Below are 27024 nucleotides of genomic sequence, written 5' to 3' on the forward strand. Positions count from 1 at the left end.
GGAGGAAGTGCATCCGGGAGGGTGCTGAGTCTTATTGCTGAGACCTTGAGTCTTATTACCGAGAGCATGCAGAAACCAAGCGCAGGCAATGGAAGGAGCGTGCGGCAAACCAGTCCCTGTCCCACCCACCCTTTCCTTCAACGACTGTCTGTTCCACCTGTGACAGAGACTGTAATTCCCATATTGGACTGTTCAGCCATCTAAGAACTCATTTTTAGAGTGGAAGCAAGTCTTCCTCGATTTCGAGGGACTACCTATGATGATGATGGAACGTGCAGCAGAAGACAACAGATCTGGATACCAACTCAGGAGCATATAGTGAAGTTCCTCAGGAGTGGAATCCTATTCAATTGATAAAGATACCAGGCTGCTGATAGGGAGCATGCAAGGCACTATGTATAGTCATTGGCACCCTGGGAAGCCTGCCATGCATGTGAAACCTAGAGTTCCCTCATCCTGCTTTGCTATATCAATAGAGAAGGAGATGCAGGTGTTTCTCTTGCTGTAGAGCGTGTTGGTGACCTCCCTAATTCATCAGTGTACTGTACTAAAGATATTGCTGATGTCAACTGTTGCAGCTTGAAAGGCACCCATGGCATAAAAGTTGAGAGCTACGGTGACCTGGCTGCTTTTAAGCGGTCAGAGATACCCGATTTCCCGCCCTCTCTGCCCCCCACCAAACAGGCACGTAGCCAATAAGCAGAGCAGATAGTATTGGTTGCATGCCTGACCCATTATAATGAGCTGCCAGCACCAATTTCATGTGGTCACTGCGCCCACGTGAACAGGCATGTGCAGCATACATCCCAATCCCTGCATGCTGCTGTTAAGAGCATGTTTGAATGTCTGGGTCTTAAGTCTGCACTTGGCTTGTACTACCATTGTTATTTCCTATGTAAAAGTATGGCAGTCCTATGAGAGGTGAAAATTATGCAAAATTATAAATGGAATACTTTAAAGACAAATTAGTTTGCCATAAAATATGCAGTCCAAAATATGTTTTAACTGAAATCTTATTATCTTCATAGCAGTTTAATGTCCAAGGCTCACAATCCAGCAAATTTGTGAAAGTATTCCTTCAAGCATGGCAAGGATCCTTGAAGCACTTTCAATATCTAAATCAGTGCACTTTTGCATCAAACATACCAGCATTGTGAATTATGAAAGGTTTATGGGTCTATTCATTTGTATTTTTTTAATTGGTACTATCCATTGGAAACTAATTTTTGCAGCTGGTATAAAATGTAAGTGACACAATCATTTAGAAAGCTGTAAAGATACTTTTTTGTAGTTAAACAGCTACTGTTATATTATGTGCAGTTAAGTCATGCGTCACTGTGAGCACAACTGAATGTGCAAGCTTTAGGGCTAACAAACATATTTGAGTCCTGAAACATAAAATATATGCCCTCATAAGTAGCATAGTAAATATTTACAAAATTATATTTCATTGCTATTTAGCACGATAGATAGCAAATATTATATTTAACTATCAACTGATTTAAATGCATTACCATACCTAACTAACTGGTATTATTCATATTAGAATAATTTGCCTGCAAGCCAAACAACCTTGTAATTAGTCATTTCAAAATCCTCCGTTATGAGCAAAATCTGTAAAGAGATCATGAAATAATTTGCAATGTGCTGAAACAATGTCATATATTGCAAGAAAACAATCTAGACAGCATATTTGCTACAGTACATGCAAAATAAATCAATACATTCAATGTATCAGCAGCAATCCAAAATCTGTGAACTGAGTCATCACAGATTTACTGCAGGACAGGATGCACTGTACAAAACATACTCAGTGGTGTAATCTGAACACTTGTGGGCCCCAAGTTTCCACACGATAAAAAACGGGCGCCCCTCCGAGCTGGGCGCCCGTTTTTCGCACCGAAAACGGCGCCGGAAAAAAATAGCGCGATTCTGGAGTGCCCTGCAGCTCCATGTCTGCTTGGCGCGGCGCCCACGGGGGCGGAGCCTACCATTCAAGCCGAATTTGTAAGTGGGAGGGGGCGGGTACCATTTAAATTAGATTTTTTTCCCTGCCGGCAACCCTGCGCGTGCGCATTGGAGCGTTCGCGCACGCGCAGTGTGAAAGAAACATTGGCACTCGGCCATTTTTGTAGTTCTTTGTAGCTGTTTAATTTTTGAACATTTTTTAATAAAAGCACATTGCCATCAGCACTGAGGCTTCTTGCAGCAGTGAGAAGGCTGCAGGAAGCCTCAGAAAGTTGAGGCAGCCGTTTCCCGACGGCCTCCCCCCCTGCCGTCGGGAACGAACGGCTTCCTCCTCCCCCCCCCGCGGGAATGAACGGCTTCCTCCTCCCGCCCCCCCCCCCCGCAGGAACGGCTGCCTCAACTTGTGAGGCTTCCTGCAGCATTCTCCCTGGCTGAAGCACTTTCACACAGGTAGGAAGATGGTTTATTTAATCTTTTCTTTGCTTATAAATGTTTATTCAGGTTGAATTTATTTGTATAATATTTGTATAAGTATAAATAAGGATTTATTATAGAATTTAATGACTTCCCTTCCCCCCCCACCTCGTTCTGGACGCCTAAATTGTAACCTGCGCCTGATTTTTTAACGTGTAGACAAGGTTTTTTCAGTTCTACAAAAATCTTCACTTGCTCCATTCTAAGTTAGTTTGGAGTACGTTTTCACTGTGGAAACTTTGAAATCAGGCATCAGTGGCCGGACATGCCCCCTTTTGAAGAAAAAATTCTGTTCCAAAGTGAAATTGTTCTAACTGACTAGAACTGCAGAAAAAAAATGTGGAGAATTGCGATTTCTAAGATAGTCCGTTCTCCACCAGTTGCTCCTAAAAATCAGGCGCAAATCATGTGGAAACTTGGGCCCGTGATTTCTATCATCAGGCAGCCTGCTATTGCCAGGCGCCGCCCTGCATTTCACACTTGCTCACCCATGTGTAGTAAAACGATTGTGCATATTAACATATAAGCCTGGAAATTACTGTCAGTGTAGTTATCAACAGAACATTAACTCGTTCATATCAAATCCCTCTCACCTACAATTTATTGGATGCATTAACTAATTTAACACCTCCACTAAAATAGTGGGGGAAGGAATTTGATACAAACACATTAAAGTTCTCAAGCATTCCTACAATAGCATCACTCACATAAACTTCCAGGCTCTCTGCTAAAAGTAACTTGTTTTTACTGATTATTAGAATGGAAAATATTTCAACCTAGAAGCAAACATTTGTTGCATGTAGAAACAAATTGGTTGCTTTCTTAAAATAAATTAAACCTCAAGCAAAACCTAATTCAAGTCATTGGGCTCAATTTTGCCCAATGCCGTTTTTTGGCGTATTGCCAGAGTTATGCCCATTTTTTTCTGGTCCCAACTACTCCAAAAAAATAAGTATCAAGTTTCCCCATTCTATTTCTTTAAATTGGCGCCACGCAGCCTGTCCTGTAGCTTCGGGGGGTGCATCGGCAAAAAAATTATGACCCCCTTCTGCGCATGCGCGAAAAAAAAGTTTTTGACGTGATTGCTATGGGCACGCATGCCTATTACAGCTCCCGGTCTGCATTTGTTCATTTTTAAAGAACCAGTTGAGTGTGAAAATTTTAATTCTCATTGGAAAAATCGGAGCTGCAATACAAGTTGCAATGCGGCTCAAGGACCAAGAATTTCTTACAGGATGAAATGGAGCCACTGGTTACTGTAATTGAGGCTAGATGGCATGAGCTGGACACCAGCAGAGGTCACATAAAAGTTTCACCAAAAGAAATGAAGAAACGCTAGAACCAACTTGCAGAAGATTACTGTGCAATGGTGACCACCCCGAAGTAGCAGGACCTTGGTCAAGTAGTAAGTGTAAGTAATATTTTCATTTATTCATATGTCCCATTTTCCTTCAACGACTGTCTGTCCCACCTGTGACAGAGACTGTAATTCCAGTATTGTACTGTTCAGTCACCTAAGAACTCACTTTTAGAGTGGAAGCAAGTCTTGCTCAATTTCGAGGGACTGCCTATGATGATGATAACCCAGCAGAAATACACCCTCCCTAAAAGGTTATGTTTTCATGTTTGCAGAGGAAGGTGGCACACAACAAACGGGAAAGAACTCGAGCAGGAGGAGGCCCATCAAATCTGCACCCACCGACACCCTTGGAAGAGAGGGTTGCTGCTTTGATGGGTCATGCTGGGAGTAAAGCAACCACCACTGCACAAGCTGGGTCCACACTCGAGGGAGAGGGTAAGTCCTGCAAATTCCACAGTCTGGCTTTGCTAAATGTTAAGTACTGCGCAGGCTAGCCATGCTTCGGTTCATGGGGATGTCTCCATCAGCTACGCTTCGGGTGATGCAGTGTGCTATCATTCATCGTGGTCCTTCAAATCAGCCTGCTCACTGCGCTGTGTGAGCCTACTCATGCCACCAACCCTGCCCCCTCCTCTGCTGCTAACCATTTGTCTGTTCTGTTATATTTTGCAGAACTTGAGGCCAACCCTGACGATGCAGAAGAAGATTCAGACACGGACGAGCCTGAAGAGGAGAACATTGTCCAATCCTACCTTCCAGACCAAGAGCATGGAGGTGAGCGGGAGGTGTAGATGAAGCCCCCACTGTTATACCCATTTTGGAAGCGGTGCAGGTGCCGTCCATTGAGGTGTCAGCCCCTTTCCTGAGTGGTACGAGTGTTGCTGGGACATTCCATGGTTTCCCACAATCCGAGGCCGAGGATTCCAGTGGGGTGCAGCGAGGCACACCCAGAGCCCCATGGTCCGAGGTTGTGGGTCCAGTGGGATGCAGCGAGCCACACCCAGGGTGAGGAGGGGAAGGAGAGCTCGACAGCGCTCTCCTGAGGTGCAGGATCTAACAGATGTAATTCAGATGATGGCAATGAGTGTGGAGAGCATTGACCTTACGCGACCACTCCTGGACATCGTCAGTGGGGTGGGTGATGAGGTATCGGGACTGTTGGGAGAAGTAACAACACTCTCACGCGAAATGGGAACACTGTCTGGGAACATGAGGGAGGGAATGTCGCAGGTAGCTGATACACTGTCGGTGCACATGAGGGAGGGAATGTTGCAGGTAGTTGAGACAGTGTGGGAATGTCGAAGTTAGCTGCTGCAATAAGGGAACGTGCCCATTGACAGAATCAACTGCCACTCCCACTCCACTCCACAGACCAGCCTCTGAAGAGGCCCAAGCCACATTACCGGCTGCCCTGGTAATAAGCTTGGTATCAACCAAGAGAAGCTGCGCCACCGCCTGCGGGCAGGGGTGGTGTCAACAAGACCAAGAGCGGCGGGTGGTCTTAGAATAAGGTGGAGGAGAGATGGGTGCAGCCTTTCTTTGCCGCTGATGTTGTTGTTATTATTACTATTGTTGTTACTGTTATAAGTGTTCTCAAATTAAAAGTTTTTTGTAAGTTATATACATTTACAAGTTTGTAAGTGATCTTAAAGTTTGTAAGTGATCTTAACTGAAATTTGATACAAGACTATTTTTATTAAAGTTAAGTTAAATACACACAAATGTTTGTTAAACTTTTGAATAAAATATATTTTAAATTATAACTGAATCATTTCCATTATTTGTTCCATTATTAACATAACTTTTTGAAGTAAAGAAGAATAATTTCCATTATGTTCCATTAATACAACACAACATTACGGAACAGGTCCAAACAGTAAACATGGTCCATTTGGAATAGTTGTCGCTAAGCCTTCAGGCAGTAAAGTGTTCACGGATGAGCTGCTGTCGCAAGGCTTGAGCAATCGTTGAAGGAGCATGACGGCCTGCTCCACCGTCATACTCCGGATTCAGGTAGTCACATGTCTTTCTCGTCCTTGTCCTCCTTCTCCTCCTCCTCCTCCTCGTCATCTGCACCTTCCTCCTCATCATCAGCCACTCTCACCTCAGGTGGGTCTTGTACCAACAGCTGCTGCTGCCTCATGATGGTTAAGTTATGCAGCATGCAGCACACAACTGACCGACAATCTCAGGGGAGTATTGCAAGTAGCCTCCGGAATGATCCCGACATCGGAAACACTGTTTCAGGGTGTCAATGGTCCTCTCTGTTATGCTGCACATCGCAATGTGCGATATGTTGTATTCCCGGTCAGCTTCCATCCAGGTTACGTGTCGGGACGTCATGAGCCAGGTGGCAAGGCCGTACCTTTTGTCTCCCGGTAGCCAGCTCTGCCTGCTGGCTGCTGCTGAAACATGGCAAAAATAGCGCTCTCACGTAGGATGAACGCATCATGGGTACTCCCAGGGTATCTTCCATCAACTGACATGGTGAGATGCATGTCGTTATACATGAGTTGCACATTCACAGAGTGGAAGCCTTTTCTGTTCCTGTACATCTCGAAATCCTCCAAAGGTACAATCAATGCATGTCCGCGTCGCGCTGATGTCAGCAACGCATCACTGATGACTCGTTGGGGCGACCAACCCGATCCAAGGGCACTTCCGCCCCTTAACACCGCCCCGATCGAAAATACAAAACGAAGAGGTGAATAACGGCGCAAGATCCGCCACATGGATTGGGATGGAGAAAAATCTTAAAGATCGGTTAATGTGCCTACTCAACGGCCCCATTGTTTTGTGGCATTTTTCTTCCATTGAGTTAAAAAGTTCAAATATTTCTGATCTTTAAGACAATAGTGCAAGCAGCTTGTCAATTTCATAAATGTCTTTGCTACTAGTGTTACTGAATTATTTCAAATAAATATTGAAGTCAATTTTGTGAATATACGCTCCAGATGTGGAGTCTTTCCCACCAGGAGCACACAAGATAAATTTTGGCGGCTCTTCATGATTTTCCGTCTATTAAAATGAAAGAATAACCCACATCCACAACTAATGGGCAAGGTGCTATGCTGAAACGTTGCATTTGGAAAACAAGCCCTATAAACTTAAAATGAACTAAAAATCATGACATAACGGTGGATACTGTAACATCGTGGTTATGTTACTGTACTAGTAATCCAGAGGCCTGGACTAATGAACCAGAGACATGAGTTCAAATCCCACCATGAGAATTTAAATTCAGTTAATTAAATAAATCTGGAATAAAAAGCTCGTGGCCTCTCTCCTTAAGGCCTGTTACCACCGCAAATCGATGGCCACGATGCGGAGTGGAGTGGCCGCTGACTTTGCGTGGAATGGCCGCTGCTAGCCCAATAGTCCTCCCGAGTTTCCCCGACAATGCCTCGATCCCCCCTTAATGCTCCGCTGCTGCCGATCCGTGGCAAGCATGTCATCACCATGCGCATCGCTGATCTACCACCCCGATGGCAACATTCCCCTTCAAAAATTTTCTGCCTGCCCGGCATTGCCAAAACCTGGTTTTCCCTGTGGGTCCAATGAGGTTGTGGCCTTCTGCAATGGCGATGCGGCTTCCCTTGAAGGGAAGGATCATTGACACTGTCGCCATGTTTGTTTTTTTTTGCCGACTGCCATGTTGGCCCGACAATTATGCCCCGGGTTCAGCCAGGCTGCCAATAGGCAGCCTGGCACCCCCTCTTGTGTGTCAGACTGCTGGCCCGGCCGAAACCCTCCCTGGTGGCACAGTGGGCCGAAGTTTTTAAATCGCAGAGGCTTTCCCCTTTAAGTGAAGGGGAGAGCTGTGGTGACGCGATGCTGTGATGATGTCATCGCACGCTCACTCCGCACCGCCCCCAACTTCCGCCCCTCAAGTGTTGTCACCGCCCCTACTAAGAGCAATTTCCGGAGCCAAGGGGAAAAAAACAACTAAGAGATGAATGTCACTCAAGAGGCGACCTGAACCGCAGTTGCAGTAAAAACTACCGAAATGGGGTGACAGCGCCCCGTTTTGGGCAAGGGGCAATTTCTACCCCCTAGTATCAGCAATGGTGACCATGAAACTACCAGATTGTCATTAAAACCCATCTGGTTCACTAATGTCCTTTAGGGAAGGAAATCTGATGTCCTTACCCAGTCTGGCCTACATATGTCTTCAAACCCGGAGCAATGTGATTAACTCTTAACTGCCTTCTGAAATGGTCCAACAAGCCAGTTGTATCAAACCGCTACGAAAAGAATAAAACCGGACGGAACACCCGGCATCGACCTAGGCAGCGGATTTGAACACGACAAAGGCATGCCCAGCCCAGTCGACCTTCACTAACATCTGGGGACTTGTGCCAAAACTGAAAAGGCTGTCTAATCTGATATGGTTGTGCTCACAGAATCAGACCTTTCAGCCAACGTCCCAAACTTCTCCATCACCATTCCTGGGTCGATCCTGCCAGTGGAACAGGACAGACGACAGACCCACCAGAGGTGGTGGCAGTGATATACTGTCAGTAGTGACTCTGGACCCCAAGAAGTCCCATGGCATTAGGTCAAACATGGGCAAGGATTGCCACCTACCGCCCTCCCTCAGCTGATGAATCAAGTTGAACACCACTTGGAAGAAGCAGAGCGTAGCGAAGGCATGGAATGTACTCTGGGTGAGGGTCTTCAATGTCCCTTCTTCACACTGAGGACACCCTCCATCATGTTGTGTGGCACTACCACCGTGCTAAATAGATTCAGGACAGATCTAGCAGCTCAAAACTGGGCTTCCATGAGGCGCTGTGAGCCATCAGCAGCAGCAGAATTGCACTTCACCACAATCTGTAACCTCGTGGCTCAGCATAACCCTCACTCTATCTTTACCATCAAGCCAAGCGACCAACCCTGGTTCAATGAGGAGTGTAGAAGAGCATGACAGAAGCTGTACCAGGCATACCTAAAAATGAGGTGCCAATCTGGTGAAGCTAAACAGCATGTTTGCGGATGATTGCACATAATAACATAAGAAATAGGAACAGGAGCAGGACATTCGGTCCCTCAAGCCTGCTCCGCCATTCAAAATGATCATGGTTGACCTTCAACCTGAACTCCATTTTCCTGCACTATCCCCATATCCCTTGATTCCCTTAATATCCAAAAATCTATCGATCTCTGTCTTGAATATACTCAACAACTGAGCCTCCACAGCCTTTTGGGGTAGACAATTCCAAAGATTTATCACCCTCTGAGTGAAGATATTTCCTTCATCTCAGTCCTAAATGGCCGACCCCTTATTCTGAGACTGTGACCCATGGTTCTATTCAATTCCTCAGATAATGAAGCAGTCCAAGCCCACATGCAGCAAGACCTGGAGAACATCCAGGCTTGGGCTGATAAATGACAAGTAACATTCGCTCCACATAAGTGCCAGGCAATGATCATCTACAACAAGAAAGAGTCTAACCACCTCCCCTTGACATTCAATTGCCCACCATCAACATCCTGGGGGATGGGGCCACCATTGACCAGAATTTAATTGGACCAGCAACATAAATACTGTGACTACAAGAGCAGGTCAGAGGCTGGGTATTCTGCCTTTCCACAACCTACAAGGCACAAATCAGGAGTCTGATGGTATACTCTCCACTTGCCTGGATGGGTACAGATCCAACAACACTCAGGAAGCTTGATACCATCCAGGACAAAGCAGCCTACTTGATCAGCATCCCATCCACCACCTTAAACATTCACTCCCTTCACCACTGGCACAACGTGACTGCAGTGTGTATCTATAAGTTACATTGCACCAACTTGCCAAGGCTTTTTCAACAGCATCTCGTAAATCGGCAATCTCTACCACCTAGAAAGACAAGGGCAGCAGGTGCATGGGAACACCACCACCTCCAAGTTCCCCTCCAAATCACACATCCTTCCGACTTGTAAATATATCGCCATTCTTTCATCGTCGCTGGGTCAAAATTGAGGAACTCTCTCCCCAACACCACTATGGGAGTAGCTTCACTAAGTGGACTGCAGCAGTTCAAGGAGACAGCTCACCACCACCTTCTCAAGGGCAATTAGGGATGGGAAATAATTGCTGGCTATGTCAGGGATGGCCATATTCCATGAATTAATAAAATACAATTTCGTTCAATGCAGTAATTTAATATCTGACCCACACTGTGTTCAATTGTGGCTTCCCCAATAGGAGAGCACGATTGTGAAATGACCCCTTTATTTCGAAAAAGAAACTGTATTATTGTCGTTAAATACGCAACGGAAAATCGTTGAAATATTAAATGCTCCATGAAATTATGAGCGGATTGTCTTTTTAAATGCTGATAGATAAACCCTTGTCAGAATAACCTAATGCACAAATGGTCATTAGAGGTTTCACAATTTAGGTCCATAGGGATGTATTACAAACAAATATAGCTTCCTATCATCAACCCCCATTGGATTCTACTCGTAGTGGTATGATAAGTTGCTGCGATCACACATTGGTAGCAATGGAGTTTGGCCAACAGTCTATTGATTTTAACTTATAATTTGGTGACATTTCATGTAATTTTCATGTAAGCCACATGGTGTGTGGTAAAATAAAGGCAAAAATAGTCTAACCAAAGAGAATTGTGTTTAAACTTATTACCTCCTGGTTAGCAACTGCCAATTCTTCTTCCAGTGTGGATACCCTCTCCAGAGCAATTCGTAGACGTTCCCTCACCTTCAGACAAAACACAACAGATTTGTATAAATTGTAGGCATTTGTGTGTGTAAATGCATCGTAGTGCTATTTATTGAACTGATGTAGTTCAACATTATAGTTCCATAATTGATTAATTAGGTCCAATGTTAATGCTGAAGTAATCAAAATTTTTCAGTTTAGTCCACTTTTGCCTCTGTCATGGGTATCTTCGAATTCTGTACTGACGTAAACTCAGTACACTTCAGATTCAGTTGATTCTTTAATGAACGAATCATAATACTGCAATATTCCAACCTGGTACCGCAGCAATATTCATTTTACACTGTTCGGACTCCCAACTAGCACTCAAACCTATCAGCCACATATATAATCAGACAGCGTTTAATGGAAAGTAAAACCTCTCCAATGTAGTTTTTTCTTTCATAAATATTGATGGTAAGAAATTAAATGAAGCTATCTAATTATGATTATCATGCAAGATGCAGATAGAATGCTAAGGACGCAGTTGTGGGGCTGACTATCAAGCAATGTCTCTCTTTTTTGCCATGTCATGTTATATGATGTTGGATGAAGCATTTATTGAACATTACGTTTCAGTTTGCAGCTCGGGCTTTTTGATAAAGATTTGGAGCATATGGGAAAAAAACATCCATCTGGCTAGGCTAGATTAGAACTCAAGACCTAGATGAGAAAAGATAGTAGGGCGAATGTTATGAGTTCTTGCTACTGGCAGGGACCCTCGCCCTCTTGTTGGGAACTCGGGTCTGCGCTGTGTATGACTTTCATGTTCCCAAGGGCTCTATTTTCCTCTTTGATGATTTTTGGTGCCCAGGAGGATGTATGGCTGTTTTTTTTGTGCCCGATTGCAATGAAAAAAATACAACTTTCGCCAAAGTAAAATTAAATTCTGGGGTGGAGCTTCAAGTGTGTGCTGAAAAGTCAGTGAGCATGCGCCGGAAAAAAAAAACTTTTTCCACATGCTGGGTGTGTCCACGCATCCACAGTGAACTTCCTGTTCCGGATCAAGAGCTTCTGAGAACCCATTGGGATCGGAGCTGGATCTGGACATTTAAATTTTAGCTGCAAAAGATGGATCCAAGGGAAGGGGAAGGAGAAGGACAAGGAGAAGGGGAAGGGAGAAGGGCTAGGAAATTTCTAGCGGAAGAAATTGAGCTCCTGGCAGACATCATTGGGAGGAGATGGGATGTGCTTGAGAACAAAGGAAGAATGGGACAAAAGAAACTGAAACCCTCTTTACAAGCAAAACTTTGGGAACAAGTTGTAGAAGAGTTCAATGCAATGGCCATGACCTCGAGAAGCAACGTGCAGATCAAAAAGAAGTGGCAGGACCTTGGCCAAGCAGTTACTGTAAGTAATATTTTTATTTATGCACTGCAATTACATTTGTATATGTGTGTGTGTGTGTGTGTGTGTGGCCACCACAGCAGAAGGACCCTCTCTTAAAAAGTTCTATTTTCATCTTTGCAGAGGAAAGTGTCACAGATCAACCGAAAAAGGTCAAAACTGGAGGAGGTGCACCAAGGAGGCTGCAACTAACAGCCGTGGAACAGAGGATCGCTGATATGATCTCGCAAGAGAAGATCAACCAACAATGTGAACGCTGGGCCTAGGTTACCGAGAGAGGGTAAGCCCCACAAACTGCAGCCTGGATTGGCATCATAGTCTTTGAAAAGAGCCTGCGCTGTGTGACCTGCGTACTCATGTCACCCTGCCCCCTCCCCTGCTGCTAACCAAACATCTGCTCTGTTATGTTTTGCAGATGTTGCGCATCAGGAAGGGACAGCAGCTGAAGCAGAAGGCCAGGAAACCATCAGTCCAGATATTCTTCATCAACTTCAGGACGAGGACGAGTTGGACAATGAAAGGCAGCAGGAATATCCCAATAATGAGATGGTTACATTGCAATTGGAGCAGGTGAACCCCCTGAGGATTCCAAGCCCTTTGCTGAGCGATACAACCGATGCGACATTTCATGGGGTACAGTCTGAGGCTGCGGGTCCCAGTGGGTTGCAGCAAGTCACACCTGGGAGATGGCTGAGGAGGGTGGGAAAGAGAGCTGAACCTAAAATGCAGGATGCAGGGGACATAGGACAGATAATGGGAATGAGTAGGGAGAGCATTGAGCTAACGAGATTGCTCCTGGACACCATGGGTGGGGTGAGGGTAGATTTAGCGGGACTGTCAGTAGAAGTAACAACACTGTCTGGAGGAATGGGAGCAGTGTCGGGACAGATGAGGGGATTTCGGAGATTAGGAAGGGAATGTCGAAGATTAGGGAAGGAATGTCGGAGGCAGCTGATGCAGTGTCGGGACAGATTAGGAAGGGAATGTCAGAGATAGCTACTGCATTAAGTGGACACGCCCAGGCTGTCATTGGCCAACAGCAATTGGCAGCATCAAATGCTGACACTCACTTTCCAATCCACAGACCAAAGTCAGGTAGTGTGCCGTGGGTTGATCCACAGGCCGAAGAAGAATCCGAAAAGGAACCTGGGCCTTCCACAATGTTGTCTGCTAGGTCTGTCCCTGTCCAACCCCACCAACAACAAATATGCCATCGCACAGAAAGCAAAAAAAACCTTGGGGTCAGGGTGAGGAAGCAGAAGTCTGAGACAATGGGCTTGGGTAGGGGTAGAGGCAAGAGGGATGCACAGCGCTAAGGTCTTTGAATAAGGGGGAGGAGAAATGGCTGCAGCTAGAGTTTGTTTGTTTATTACTGCTACTTGTTGTTTTCTTCATTGAAAAGTTTACAGTTTGATACAAATGTTTTTATTAAAGTTAAGTAAAACTGTACAAATGTTTACTAAACCTAATTATTTTTAAAATTTAAGCAGAATCCTGCACATTATTTTTTGAATTAAAGCAACACAAAGCAACACAACATTACATACATTATTATGTACATTATTTTTTCATACCAACAGATGCAAAGAGTCAACACTGTTGAACCATTTAGACTTCAGGCAGCAAAGTGATCACAGATTAGCTGCTGACGCAAGTCTCTAGCTATGGCTATAGGTGCACGCACGAGGCTGCCTCCCCCGCCGTTGTCCTGCGGGCTGAGGTGGTGGCATGGGTTCGTCCTCCTCCTCCTGCTACTGGTCCTCCTCGTCCTCCTGCTGCTACTGCTCCTTCTCCTCCTCCTCTTCCTCGTCCTCATTGTCAGCCTTCTCGTCCTCCTCTGCCTCCCCACCCTTCTCCCCTCAGGAGGATTTTTAATGTCCAGTGCCTGGCCCCTCATGATGGCCAAGTTGTGCAGCATGTAGCACATGACAGTGAACTGACCCCGATGTGGTGAGGGGCATATTGCACGTAGCCTCCAGCATCGGAAATGCTGCTTCAGTATGCCAATTGTCCTATTTAAGATGCCCTGTGTCGTTCTGTGCAACATGTTGTACTGACACTCTGGCTCAGTGCGGGGATTGCGTAGGGGGATCATAAGTCAGGTGGCGAGCCGGTACCCTTTGTCCCCGAGCACCCAGCTGTCCCCTTCTGGTACATGGTGGATATAACGCTCTCACGTAGGATGAAAGCATCATGGATGCTACCTGGGTATTTGGCATCCACTGCCATGATCCGATGCAGATCGTCACATTCTGGGAAGCCAGCAATTCTGGAGAACCCCACAGCCCTGTCTCGCATTGCCTGCATGGTCATAGGGAAATTGGTGAACTGGTCCCTTTTGGCATACAGTGCAGCAGTCACCTCTCAAATGCAGCAATATGTACTGTGCTGCGAGATGCAGCATATGTCCCCAATTGCTACTTGAAATGAGCCAGAAGCATAGAAGGCAAGTGCTGCAGTGACCTTCACTTCCGAAGGTAGGTCAGTCCTCTTGCCACTTCTCGGCTGTATGTCTGCCCTGACTAGCTGGCAGATCTTGGTGATGACCTCCTTTCTAAATCGTAGCCTGCGAATGCAGTCTGCCTCACTCAAGTGTAGGTATGAGTGCCTGTCCCTGTAGATTCAATCAGGGTATGGCCTCCTCCCCATTAATGCCCGAGTGATCTGGTTTCTGCAATGGTGGCGCCATATTATCCGTCGCCTCTGCATGGTATGTATGTAAATCAACCTTACTACATGAGGCATAATAATATTTGCACCCATAATTATTATTCTTAATTTTGTTATTCTTGTTTTTAATAGACCGTACTTGCTGAAGCACAGCACACACACCTTTGCTGGGTGACGCTCTAGTAGAACGAACCACACCCTGGTCTGCGCATGTGCAATACTAAGCTCTGTCTCTATGGAGACGCGATGTACAGTGATTTATGGCATGAAGAGCTTTTGCCGAAATGCGTATGTTTGCTGCTGTTTTATGCCATCTCCGATGCACAGTTCAGAGTGCATGCTGGCAGGAGTGCTCCCTTGGTCAGACAGAAACACATGAGCTCGGCGCTTGTATTCCACCCGCTTCTTTACAAGCTGAACCCGGGGGGGTGTGGAATCCAAGCGCTGAGCTCCTGTGCCGAGGGTGTGATCCTGCCACCGGCCGGCCGGCACTCCTTGGACCTGTGCCTGGAACCAGCTCCGTGAGCAGAGATTTAGTGGTGGGGTGGAGTGGAGTTGCAATTTGCCCATTATCAAAAACATTCTGTGGGAAAAATTAACTTTCCGAGTTATTTTCCGAGTTCCCTCTGCAAAAATCATCATGAATTTGTGTTTTAAATTGTCTTCTTCCCTTGCTCCAAAAACTCAGAAATAGACACAGCGCCGATTTCCTTAAGTTAACATAGGGCTTTTCTGATCAGTACTTAAGGCCACTGTGCGCCACTCTGAAAAAATCGGTATTGGCGAAAATCGGTTAAATGGCCAAAAAGGGAACGGAAATCAGTTTTCAACCAGACTCGCGCCAAAAAATCTTGCGCACAAAAAATCCGGCGCTGACAGTCACCATTGGTGTACAAACTTTGAAGAAAGTTGCAAAATCAAGATTGCTCAAAAAAAATAAGTGGACGCCTAAAAAGATGCGCCCAATGGTGGCGAAAATAAAGTCCTATGGGCCCAAACTTCGTGAAAGCTAATGCCCTCCCAAGTGCTGCCCAAAGGACCACTGAGAGACCTGGTGGAACCTTGCCAGGAAGATTCCTCTAAAAGATATGCCAGTACCACCCGGCGGCAAGAAAACGACTTACGGCGTGAATCTGGGTGGCAGCGGGCGGGAGCTCCCAATCTTGGCGGCAAATGCGATCCTTGCCAAAGTGCCGCCAAGGAGTGAGTCGGGCCCAGGGAGGAGGGGAACAGCTAAAAAATAAAAATTTACACACAAGAAAACCCCACTGGAACACATTCAGGGGACTCCATCCACATAAATCGCTGAAAAACAAAATAAAAGAAGTTCACTAACCTTTTTTTGCAAATCTTCTTACTTACCATTGGGGTTAGACCTGCCTTCATGCCAATGGTCCTAACCCCTGCTGCCACCGACTCCTGCCCACTCTAAAATGGCAGCTCGGCGGGCAGGAGGACATTTATGCGCTTTGCACGCTAGCGGCCTTCAGCGGGCAGTTGCCAGCGGTCCTCCCCTCCTGCTGGCAGGAGGCCCAGTGGAAAACGGCACTGAGGGGAGACCCCCCAAAAAACTCGGCAGCAACGGGCGGTAAAGCCACTAAGTTCGGGCCCTATATCTCTTATAAATGCTGCCTGCGAGCAAGACTCCCCACCGAAAGGGAGACTTCCAAAATTATCTTCAGTGTCCAAACATTCTGGGCTACCAGTATTTTGCTTTTTTCTCTTTTCATTTTCTTATCTTTTTGTTTCCTTTAATCCTCCTTTTTTTTCTTTTAACTTTTAAGGAAAACAGCAAAAGTTATTGATCCAGTGTCTTGCATAACTACAATGAATAATGATACTATCTACAGAATCAGGATTTAGATAGTCTTCAAAAACAAAGAATATAGCAAAATAGATCGGCTCTGTGCTCATGACAATAACAGAGAAGGCATACAAATGCTAAGTTTATCATAATTGTCATAGTGTCCATAATGCACTAAGTCCAATTAATTGAAATGTAAAGCTATAACCAGCTGCTAATCTGGTTTCATTTTTTTTTAATTCGTTCATGGGATGTGGGCATCACTGGCAAGGCCAGCATTTATTGCCCATCCCTAATTGCCCCGAGAAGGTGATGATGAGCCGTTTTCTTTAACCGCTGTAGTCCGTGTGGTGATGGTACTCCCACAGTGTTGTTAGGAAGGAATTTTCAGGATTTTGACCCAGCAACGATGAAGGAAAGGTGATATACTTCCAAGTCAGGATAGTGTGTCACTTGAAGGGGATTTGGGAGGTGCTGCCGAAGAAGCCTTGGCGAGTTGCTGCAGTGCATCTTGTAGATGGTACACACTGCAGACATGGTGCGCTGGTGGTGGAGGGAGTGAATGTTTAAGGTGGAGGGTGGGGTGCCAATCAAGCGGGCTGCTTTGTCCTGGATGGTGTCGAGCTTCTTGGGCGTTGTTGGAGCTGCACTCATTCAGGCAAGTGGAGAGTATTCCATCACAATCCTGACCTGTGCTTGGTAGATGGTAGAAAGGCTTTGGGGAGTCAGCAGGTGAGATACTTACTGCAGAAGACCCAACCTCTGACCTGCTCTTGTTGCCACAGTATTTTTGTGGCTGGTTCAATTAAGGTACTGGCCAATGGTGACCCCCCCTGGATGTTGACGGTGGGGTATTTGGCGATGGTAATGCCGTTGTACATCAAGTGGCGGTGGCTAGACTCTCATTTGTTGGAGATAGTCATTACCTGGCACTTGTGTGGCGCAAGTGTTACTTGGCACTTATCAAGCCAAGCCTGAATATCGTCCAGGTCTTGCTGAATGCGGGCATGGACTGCTTTATTTTCTGAGGAGTTGCGAATGGAACTGAACACTGCAATCATCAGCGAACATCCCCACTTCTGACCTTAAGATGAAGGTCATTGATGAAGCAGCTGAAGATGGTTGGGCCTAGTACACTGCCCTGAGGTACTCCTGGAGCGATGTCCTATGGCTGAGATGATTGACCTCCAACAACCACAACCATCTTCCTTTGTGCTAGGTTGAACTTGTATGTCCTGCTTTTTGTGGACAGGATATACCTGGGTAGTTTTCGGATAAATGCCACTGCTGTAGCTATACTGGAACAGCTTGGCTAGAGGCACGGCTAGTTCTGGAGCACAAGTCTTCAGCATGACAGCCGGGATGTTGTCGGGGCCCATAGTCTTTGCTATATCCAGTGCACTCAGCCGTTTCTTGATATTACGTGGAGTGAATTCAATTGGCTGATGACTGGCTTCTGTGATGGTGGGGATCTCAGGAGGAGGCTGGTATGTATCATTGGCACTTCTGGCTGAAGATGGTTGCAAACACTTCAGTCTTGCCTTTTGCACTCCGGTGCTGGGCTCTGCCATAATTGAGGATGGGGATATTCATGGAGTCTCCTTCTCCCCTTAGTTGTTTAATGGTCCACCACCATTCATGACTGGATGTGGCAGGACTGTAGAGCTTTGATCTGATCCATTGATTGTGGGATAGCTCAACGCTGTCTAAAACATTGTACTTCCGCTTTTTAGCATGTAGGTAGTCCTGTGTTGCAGCGTCCCCGGGTTGGCACCTTATTTTTTAGGTATGCCTGGTGCTGCTACGAGCACGTTCTTCTACACTCCTCATTGAACCAGTGTTGGTTGCCTGGCTTGATGGTAATGGTAGAGTGAAGGGTATGCTGGGCCATGAGATTGTAGATTGTGGTGGAATACAATTTTGCTGCTGCTGATGGCCCACAGCACCTCATGCTCAGTTCTGAGCTGCTAGATCTGTTCTAAATCTATCCCATTTAGCATAGTGGTAGTGCCACACAACATGATGGAGTGTGTCTTCAGTGTGAAGACAGAACTTCGTCTCCACAATGACTGTGCGGTGGGGTCACTGCTACCAATGCTGTCATGAACAGATGCATCTGCAACAGGTAGATTGTGAGGATGAAGTCAAGTAGGTTTTTCCCTCATGTTAGTTCTCCCACCACCTGTCGCAGGCCCAGTCTGCCAGCTGTGTCCTTCAGGATTCGTGAAGCAGATGAGTTTTTATGAGAATCCGATAGTTTCATGGTCAACATTCTTGATACTAGCTTTTTATTCTAGATTTATTTAATTAACTGAATTTAAATTCCCCAGCTGGATCATTAGTCCAAGCCTCTGGAATACTCGTCTGGTAACATAACCACTATGCTACTGTTCCTAGTTGAACAAGATTTGACAGAATATCAACCTGATATTTTCCACTGTGCCTTAGTTTTGTAAATCTGTAAACATGTTGTGGGAGAATTTCCACAGGGTTCTCGCAATCTCCTGTCATGACTTCAGCGGAAACCCAGGAGGAACATTGTAAACAGTGATCGTCCACCAGAGAAACCCCACAGAAATTCCAGGCAATTGTTTCTAAATGTGTTTACAGATTCATTAAAATAAATGCACTTAGGAAAGTGCTGGGTAAAGGATAGAATAGTTGCTGTAGAAATAAGCCTGCACCTTATCTAATTAACCAGCTACTTGCTTCATGGATTAGCTGTTGGGATCTACAAAATGCTCAAATAAGGGAACAGGGGCTAGACTTTCCACTTTTGTGCAGATCACCCAAAAATGGCCGTTATTTCCTGCGTGGGCAGTAAATATGGGTTTTCAGATCGCCGGATTATCGCCCATTGTCAAAACCCTTACTTTGCATTTTTTTAAATGGGCGCTACCGTGAGAGATCTGAAATGGGCGTTAGCGTTAAACTTCTCTGACCTTCTGCCGTAAAGTGTCGCCATCCTTAGCAATGGCTAGTTTCCCACGTTTCAGGAGGTCAGGGGTCATCATTACATGCGCATAAGAGAGAGGGAGCAGAGAGGGAGTGAAGGCATGTGTGGTGTGGTGTGGGTGCTTGTTTGGCTGTTTTGGGAGGTAGGTGGGAGAATTTCAACCTTAATACACAATTGAGAGCAAAAATGTAACTGTTATCAGCGAGATATTTTTGCAAATTTGGTGCCTACAAATGGACGAAAGAGAGCGAGGAGATTCGCGGACGAGGCAAATGCCTCCCTCATACAGGAGGTCGAGTCACGCTGGACACAGGGTGGCCATGGGAAGCCCACCCCAAAGGCCTACCAGAAGATATGGGCCGAGATAGCCGAGGTGGTCTCACGGCAACCAACGAGGTGCGTGAGGGCAACCAATGCTGAAAGCGATGGAACGACCTTGTCGGAAACGCACGAGTAAGTATTACATTTATTTACATGTACTTATATATTTATATAATTTGATTTGTAAGTGTAATGAGTGATTAAAATCAAATGTGAGGTCTTTCAATTTTACTGGGAATGTTGTACACCAAGCCTGCGTTCACGGTGTACGTCTTTAGATAAAGAATGATAATTATCATAATAATTATGATTACATCTGTTGCTTATGTGTTGTATCAGTCTCTGTGACAGTACCTAGCAATGATATCATGCAATGATCTCATGCCATGTTGTCCTGTTATTACCTTTTACAGAAGAAAGTTTCAAAGAATAGGGCCAAGCAGAGGCGAACAGGTGGGGGGGGGCCACCAGTCACCATCGACATCACCGATATCGAGGAGCGGGTGCTGGCACTAGTGGGGACCCACTCCCGGTCGGCCATGCAAGCAGCTGCAGAACCCGAAGTGATGCCACGTGAGTAAAGTGTACACCATTGCGTGATGTAAAATCAATAGATGCCGACCCACTCATATCCGAACAATAATATATGATAGATGATTGCTAAAAGTGTGCTCTAAATAATGCTGGCCTCATGAGAATTATTGCAATGCTGAATGTGTTGATGGTCATGAAATGTGATGTCTGTGATGATTTTGATAGCGTTGGTGCTTTTAACATAAGAACATAAGAACATAAGAATTAGGAACAGGAGTAGGCCATCTAGCCCCTCGAGCCTGCTCCGCCATTCAATAAGATCCTGGCTGATCTGGCCGCGGACTCAGCTCCACTTACCCGCCCGCTCCCTGTAACCCTTAATTCCCTTATTGGTTAAAAATCTATCTATCTGTGATTTGAATACATTCAATGAGCTAGCCTCAACTGCTTCCTTGGGCAGAGAATTCCACAGATTCACAACCCTCTGGGAGAAGAAATTCCTTCTCAACTCGGTTTTAAATTGGCTCCCCCGTATTTTGAGGCTGTGCCCCCTAGTTCTAGCCTCCCCTACCAGTGGAAACAACCTCTCCGCCTCTATCTTGTCTATCCCTTTCATTATTTTAAATGTTTCTATAAGATCACCCCTCATCCTTCTGAACTCCAACGAGTAAAAACCCAGTCTACTCAATCTAGCATCATAAGGTAACTCCCTCATCTCCGGAATAAGCCGAGTGAATCGTCTCTGTACCCACTCCAAAGCCAGTATATCCTTCCTTAAGTAAGGTGATCAAAACTGCACGCAGTACTCCAGGTGCGGCCTTACCAATACCCTATACAGTTGCAGCAGGACCTCCCTGCTTTTGTACTCCATCCCTCTCGCAATGAAATCACTTTGTGACCCTAACACCCCCTTCTCCTCTAATAACCTCATTTGTGTTTTACAGCTCAGCCAGCAGCGCGTCCCCAGACAAGACCACCGAGCCCAGAAGCTGAGGGTGCAGGGCCGGACTCGCTGGACGATCTCCATCTGGTGCTGAGGAGCACGATTCTCGCCCGTGGATCTTCTGGGTCTGTTCTCTACGGATGACAGTGCGGACTTTGAGGAGTCTGCATCGCCAGGCTCCATAATGCATTTGACCCCCAAACCATCTAGTGCTCCTGCAGCCATTCACACCTCCACTGAGAATGTACCGGGCCCAAGCACCTCGCCACAGGGCACCCCAGGTGTCCCCAGAGTGTCGCCGACCCCGTGGAGGTTTACTAGATGCGGCAGGTCTGCTCCACCAATGGCAGATCTGAGCGGCGACATAGTAGACTTGTCCAGGAGGAGTGTTGAGATAGGTCAGCAGATCCTCCAGACACTGGGGGGCCATATCCCGACAGCTGGCCAGCATGTCCGGCACCATGGCGGAGTACGTTCCGCAGATGGCAGAGGCCCTGGAGGCGATAGCCAGGAACATTGGTGGCAGAGGCCTCCCAGTGGTCCCGGAGGGCGGCACTGCACCCCAAGGTGTCGCACCCCTGTTGTCAATGACACATACGAGCCTGGAGGAACATCTTGCTGCTGGCTCGGAGAAGGTTCCCACATCGGGACCCTCCTCTCCCGTATTCGTGCAATCACCGGGTCTGCCTTCATCCACTCCAATGACGCAGCTCCTGAGGAGCTCCTCGGCCAGGCAGCGTGAAGTTAAAAGTGGTAGAGATGGGGAGAAGAAGCGGGGATTGGGGGGAAGGAAAGTGAAGTGCATGTCCACAGGTGATGGCTTTGTAATATTTCCATCTTGGTGCATCAAATTTTTTGTAAGGTCTGGGGTACGGGGGAAGGGGGCCACCTTGTTGGTGTGCATTTGTGTTCGCGTTGACCATTTGATTGATGTCAATGTTATAAATGTGTTGTGGGGTGGGGTGGGGGTGGGGTGTTTTTGGCAGTTATACTTATGATGTCACACAAATAGTCGGATTAAATGTTTTTTATTTAACATAACCTTGTTGTGCATTGTCTCAGATAGCTGCACTGTTACACACTGGTGATTCCTTAACATGAAAGGCTATAATTAAACTTAAATTGAATCAACTTAAACTTTAACTGGCACCAAGGTGATGCCCTCCATTGATGTCTGAGCTGCATACACAGCAGTGTGTCAGCTTTGTAAATAACAGCAACATTCTTTCAGGCAAAGCGCTCATTTATGAGCTGCTGACTTAAGAGTCTTGCAGCTATGTAGCAACCACGAGCCCTTTCCTGTGGTCTGGAGGGAGGCGTGGGCATGGTTGTCTGGGCTGAAGTCAGCGTCCAACTCCTCGCCCTCCTCTTCCTCTCTCTCCTGAGGTGGACCGTCAGTCCCTTCTGGCAATTCTTGCCCCCTCCTGATTGCCAAGTTGTGCAGCATGGAGCACACGACCACGAGTTGAGCTACCTGATCAGGGTGGTATTGGAGCTCCCCTCCTGAGTATTCCAGGCATCTAAAGCGCTGCTTAAGCACACCAATAGTTTTCTGGACCACATTGCATGTGGCTCTGTGGCTCTCGTTGTATCGCTTCTCGGCTTCGGTGTGGGTGTCACGCAGGGGGGGTTCATCACTCAGGTGGCGAGGCCATATCCTTTGTCACCAATCATCCAGCATTGACCTTGTGGCTGACTGGTAAACATGCCAGATACAGCGCTCTCACGTAGGATGTGGGCATCATGGATGCTGCCCGGAAATTTGGCATTCACTGCCATAATTATCTGGTTGTGGTCGTCAACAAGTTGGACCTTCAGGGAGTGAAATCCTTTTTGGTTCCGAAAAACCTCTGCATCCTGAAAAGGTGCCGGCGTGGCAATGTGCATACAGTCTATTGCTCCCTGCACCTTGGGCAGGTTAGCAATTCGGTAGAATCCTAAAGCCCTCTCAGTCTGAGCCTCCGTGGTCATAGGGAAGTTGATAAAGTCCATCCTACATGCGTACAGGGCTTCAGTGATCTGTCTAATGCAGCAATATGTGGCATGCTGAGATATAGTGCAAATGTCATCAGCGGAGGCCTGAAAGGAACCCGATGCATAGAATGAAAGTGCCACGGTCACCTTGACTTCAATGGATAGTACGGTCCTAATGGTGCAGGCAGGCTGCAGATCTGCCCTGATGAGCTGGCATATTTCACTGGTAACCTCTTTGTGGAAGCGCAGTCTCTGAAGGCAGGTGTTCTCAGATAAGTTGAGGTAAGACCGCTTCTCCCCGTAATTGCGGGAGGTGTATGGTCTCGTTCTCCTCATCAGTCTGGCACATCTTAGATTGGGCACATAATGCTGTCGAATATATCTACTGCCAACTCTACTGTGCAGCATCTGCATTGTCATCCAGACTGAGAAATGGCTGGCCCCATTCCAATAACTATCAGTAAAATACCGATTGTTCACAAGCAATAAATGTCCCCACTAAGACACCTAAAGTAAATTCCAATCATCCACAGTATGATAAGATGTTTTTTAGATGGTAACATCATCTTAAAAGAACTCCAGAGTACATTCAAACTCCCCAGAAGTTAAAGCAGCCTTTTAAATGAAGCGATCTGCGATTTACAAAATGGCGTCCACACCACTGTGATTAGTTCAGGTCAGTTCAATTTTTCACAACAGTTTCTTTGGCGACCAAGATTGTGGGCAATATGTGTGCGAGGTGGTGAAAGTCACGATGGGCGATATTTTGGGCGTTAGTTTCGGCAAATGTGATCTTTACGACAAAAAAAAATGGGCGATCGATATTATTGAATCTCGGCATTAATTCCATGCCGAAAATAATGCTGGGCGATATTATGGGCGTTGAGTTCGCCCATTCTGATCCACCCCAAAAAAGTGGGCTGGCAGTATAATTTTTTATTGGCGTAAAGTATATGCCGATAGTAACGCTGGCCGATAGGTGACCGAGAAATGGGCATTAATTTTCATTTTGTGCCTAAATGGGCGATATCTGGGCATTATACCTCATTTCAGCGTTAAAATGGACGTTAAGTGGGCAGTATGCATGCAAAAATAATGGAAAGTCAGGCCCATTGTCTGGGTACTAGAATCTAAAACTGAGAGAGTGCTCACTTTAATTTCAGTTTGTATTGGTTTATACATGGGCTGAATCTGCGCGCATAATTGTTGATGCGGTCATGTTTTGACATCAGACGAAGAAACAATAATGATCAATAATCAGTTTACATTTACATATCAGGTTTGTACAACTCACAGCACTAAATAATCATATCAGTGCACAAATAGATGTTGGGGAGAAAGAATTACCGACAACTTCAAATTCAAAGAATACGGAATTCCCGTCTTCTGGTTAAACCTCCTTTACATTAAGGGACAAGCAGAGTTCCAATCCTTACAAAGTTCACTTTGAAATCCTGGAGATATCAAACATCTGGACCTAATGCAACAAATATGCCAGCATTCAGATCTGGGTGTTGTGCCATGTCCCTCAGCAGGATTATGAGTTCCAGGGTAATAACTAATGATTAGCGATGGATGCTAGAAGGTTTAAACTGTTGCTTGGAAAGGATCATAGGCTTCTGAGATGTAATGACTTCTGACTCCATATCCTCTTCACCACAAACACCACCTATGTAAACATTCATAATATTGCCTATCTCTATCCTTACTTTAGCCCATTTACCCCTGAAAACTTCATCTATGCCTTTGTCACCTCCATACTCCATGCTTTCCTGATCCACCAACGTTAACGCATTCAAAACTCTGCTGCCCCTATCCTTTCCTGCACTAAGTCCCATTTGCCCATAATCCCCGTCTTTGATAACCTACAATGGCTCCTGATCAAGTGCCTCAAATTTAAAATTTTCATTCTGTGCGTTTACATCCCTCTTCCCTGTCTCCATAACTTTCTCCGGTGCTCCACTCTAAATTCTCCATTCCTGACTCAGACCTTTCGTGCATCCCTCTCTCCTTGTCTCACCAATGGTAGCCATGCTTTCCATGCCTAGGCTCTCGGAATTCCTTTATTAAACCTCTGCACTTCTTTGCCTCCCTCTCCTCTTTTAAGGCCTTGCTTAAAATCCACCTCTTTAACCTAGTTTTCAGACACTTAACTTAAACTCCTTTCTTTGGCTCAACATTCATTCATGGGGCACTGGCACCAGTACTGGGAAAAGAGGTAGCTGTTCCATTGGGACCTGTTTCACTTGAACCCTGCTGGGACAAGTGTCCTGGCGAATCAAATAACTAGGGCTGTTGATAGGGCTTTAAACTAAATAGTGGCTGCAGAGATAGTGGATGCATTGGTTGTAATCTTCCAAAATTCCTAGATTCTGGAAAGGTCCCAGCGGATTGGAAAACCGCAAATGAAACGCCCCTATTCAAGAAAGGAGGGAGAATAGAAAGCAGGAAACTACAGGCCAGTTAGCCTGTCACTGGGAAAATGCTGGAATCCATTAGTAAGGAAGGAGTAGCAGAACATTTAGAAAATCATAATTCAATCAAGCAGAGTCAACATGGTTTTATGAAAGATAAACTATTTTTGACAAATTTATTAGAGTTCTTTGAGGATGTAATGAGCAGGGTGGATAAAGGGGAACCAGTAGATATAATGCATTTGGATTTCCAAAAGGCATTTGATAAGGTGCCACATAGAAACATAGAAACATAGAAAATAGGTGCAGGAGTAGGCCATTCGGCCCTTCTAGCCTGCACCGCCATTCAATGAGTTCATGGCTGAACATGCAACTTCAGTACCCCATTCCTGCTTTCTCACCATACCCCTTGATCCCCCTAGTAGTAAGGACTTCATCTAACTCCTTTTTGAATATATTTAGTGAATTGGCCTCAACAATTTTCTGTGGTAGAGAATTCCACAGGTTCACCACTCTCTGGGTGAAGAAGTTTCTCCTCATTTCGGTCCTAAATGGCTTATCCCTTATCCTTAGACTGTGACCCCTGGTTCTGGACTTCCCCAATATTGGGAATATTCTTCCTGCATCTAACCTGTCGAAACCCGTCAGAATTTTAAACGTTTCTATGAGGTCCCCTCTCATTCTTCTGAACTCCAGTGAATACAAGCCCAGTTGATCCAGTCTTTCTTGATAGGTCAGTCCCGCCATCCCGGGAATCAGTCTGGTGAACCTTCGCTGCACTCCCTCAATAGCAAGAATGTCCTTCCTCAAGTTAGGAGACCAAAACTGTACACAATACTCCAGGTGTGGCCTCACCAAGGCTCTGTACAACTGTAGCAACACCTCCCTGCCCCTGTACTCAAATCCCCTCGTCTAAATCATTAATGTACAGTGTAAACAGCTGGGGCCCCAGCACAGAATGTTGCGGGACCCCACTAGTCACTGCCTGCCATTCTGAAAAGTGCCCATTTACTCCTACTCTTTGCTTCCTGTCTGACAACCATTTCTCAATCCATGTCAGCACACTACCCCCAATCCCATGTGCTTTAACTTTGCACATTAATCTCTTGTGTGGGACCTTGTCGAAAGCCTTCTGAAAGTCCAAATATACCACATCAACTGGTTCTCCCTTGTCCACTCTACTGGAAACATCCTCAAAAAATTCTAGAAGATTTGTCAAGCATGATTTCCCTTTCACAAATCCATGCTGACTTGGACCTATCATGTCGCCTCTTTCCAAATGCGCTGCTGTGACATCCTTAATAAAAGGTTACGACACAAGATAAGAGCTCATGGTGTTGGGGGTAATAAATTAGCATGGATTAGCATTGGCTACCTAACAGGAAACAGAGAGTCAGGATAAATGGGCATTTTCAGGGTGGCAAACTGTAACTAGTGGGGTGCCACAGGGATCAATGCTGGGGCCTCAACTGTTTACAATCTATATTAATGACTTGGATGAAGGGACCGAGTCTATTGTAGCCAAATTTGCTGACGATACAAAG

At 45.9% G+C, this 27024-nt stretch overlaps 1 protein-coding gene across 6 annotated transcripts in view; it reads right to left on the reverse strand.

Annotated features, from left to right (window-relative positions):
* Nucleotides 1-27024, reverse strand: part of ppfia2 (PTPRF interacting protein alpha 2) — a 639866-nt gene that overhangs the window by 302700 nt on the left and 310142 nt on the right. For all 6 annotated transcript variants that reach the window (XM_070900188.1, XM_070900187.1, XM_070900185.1 and 3 more), the window contains exon 4: nucleotides 10443-10517. In XM_070900188.1, coding sequence (XP_070756289.1) covers nucleotides 10443-10517 — 75 coding nt within the window. The remainder of the gene's footprint in view (nucleotides 1-10442; nucleotides 10518-27024) is intronic.

The sequence above is a fragment of the Pristiophorus japonicus genome, chromosome 15 (assembly GCF_044704955.1).
Source record: "Pristiophorus japonicus isolate sPriJap1 chromosome 15, sPriJap1.hap1, whole genome shotgun sequence".
NCBI lineage: Eukaryota > Metazoa > Chordata > Chondrichthyes > Pristiophoridae > Pristiophorus > Pristiophorus japonicus.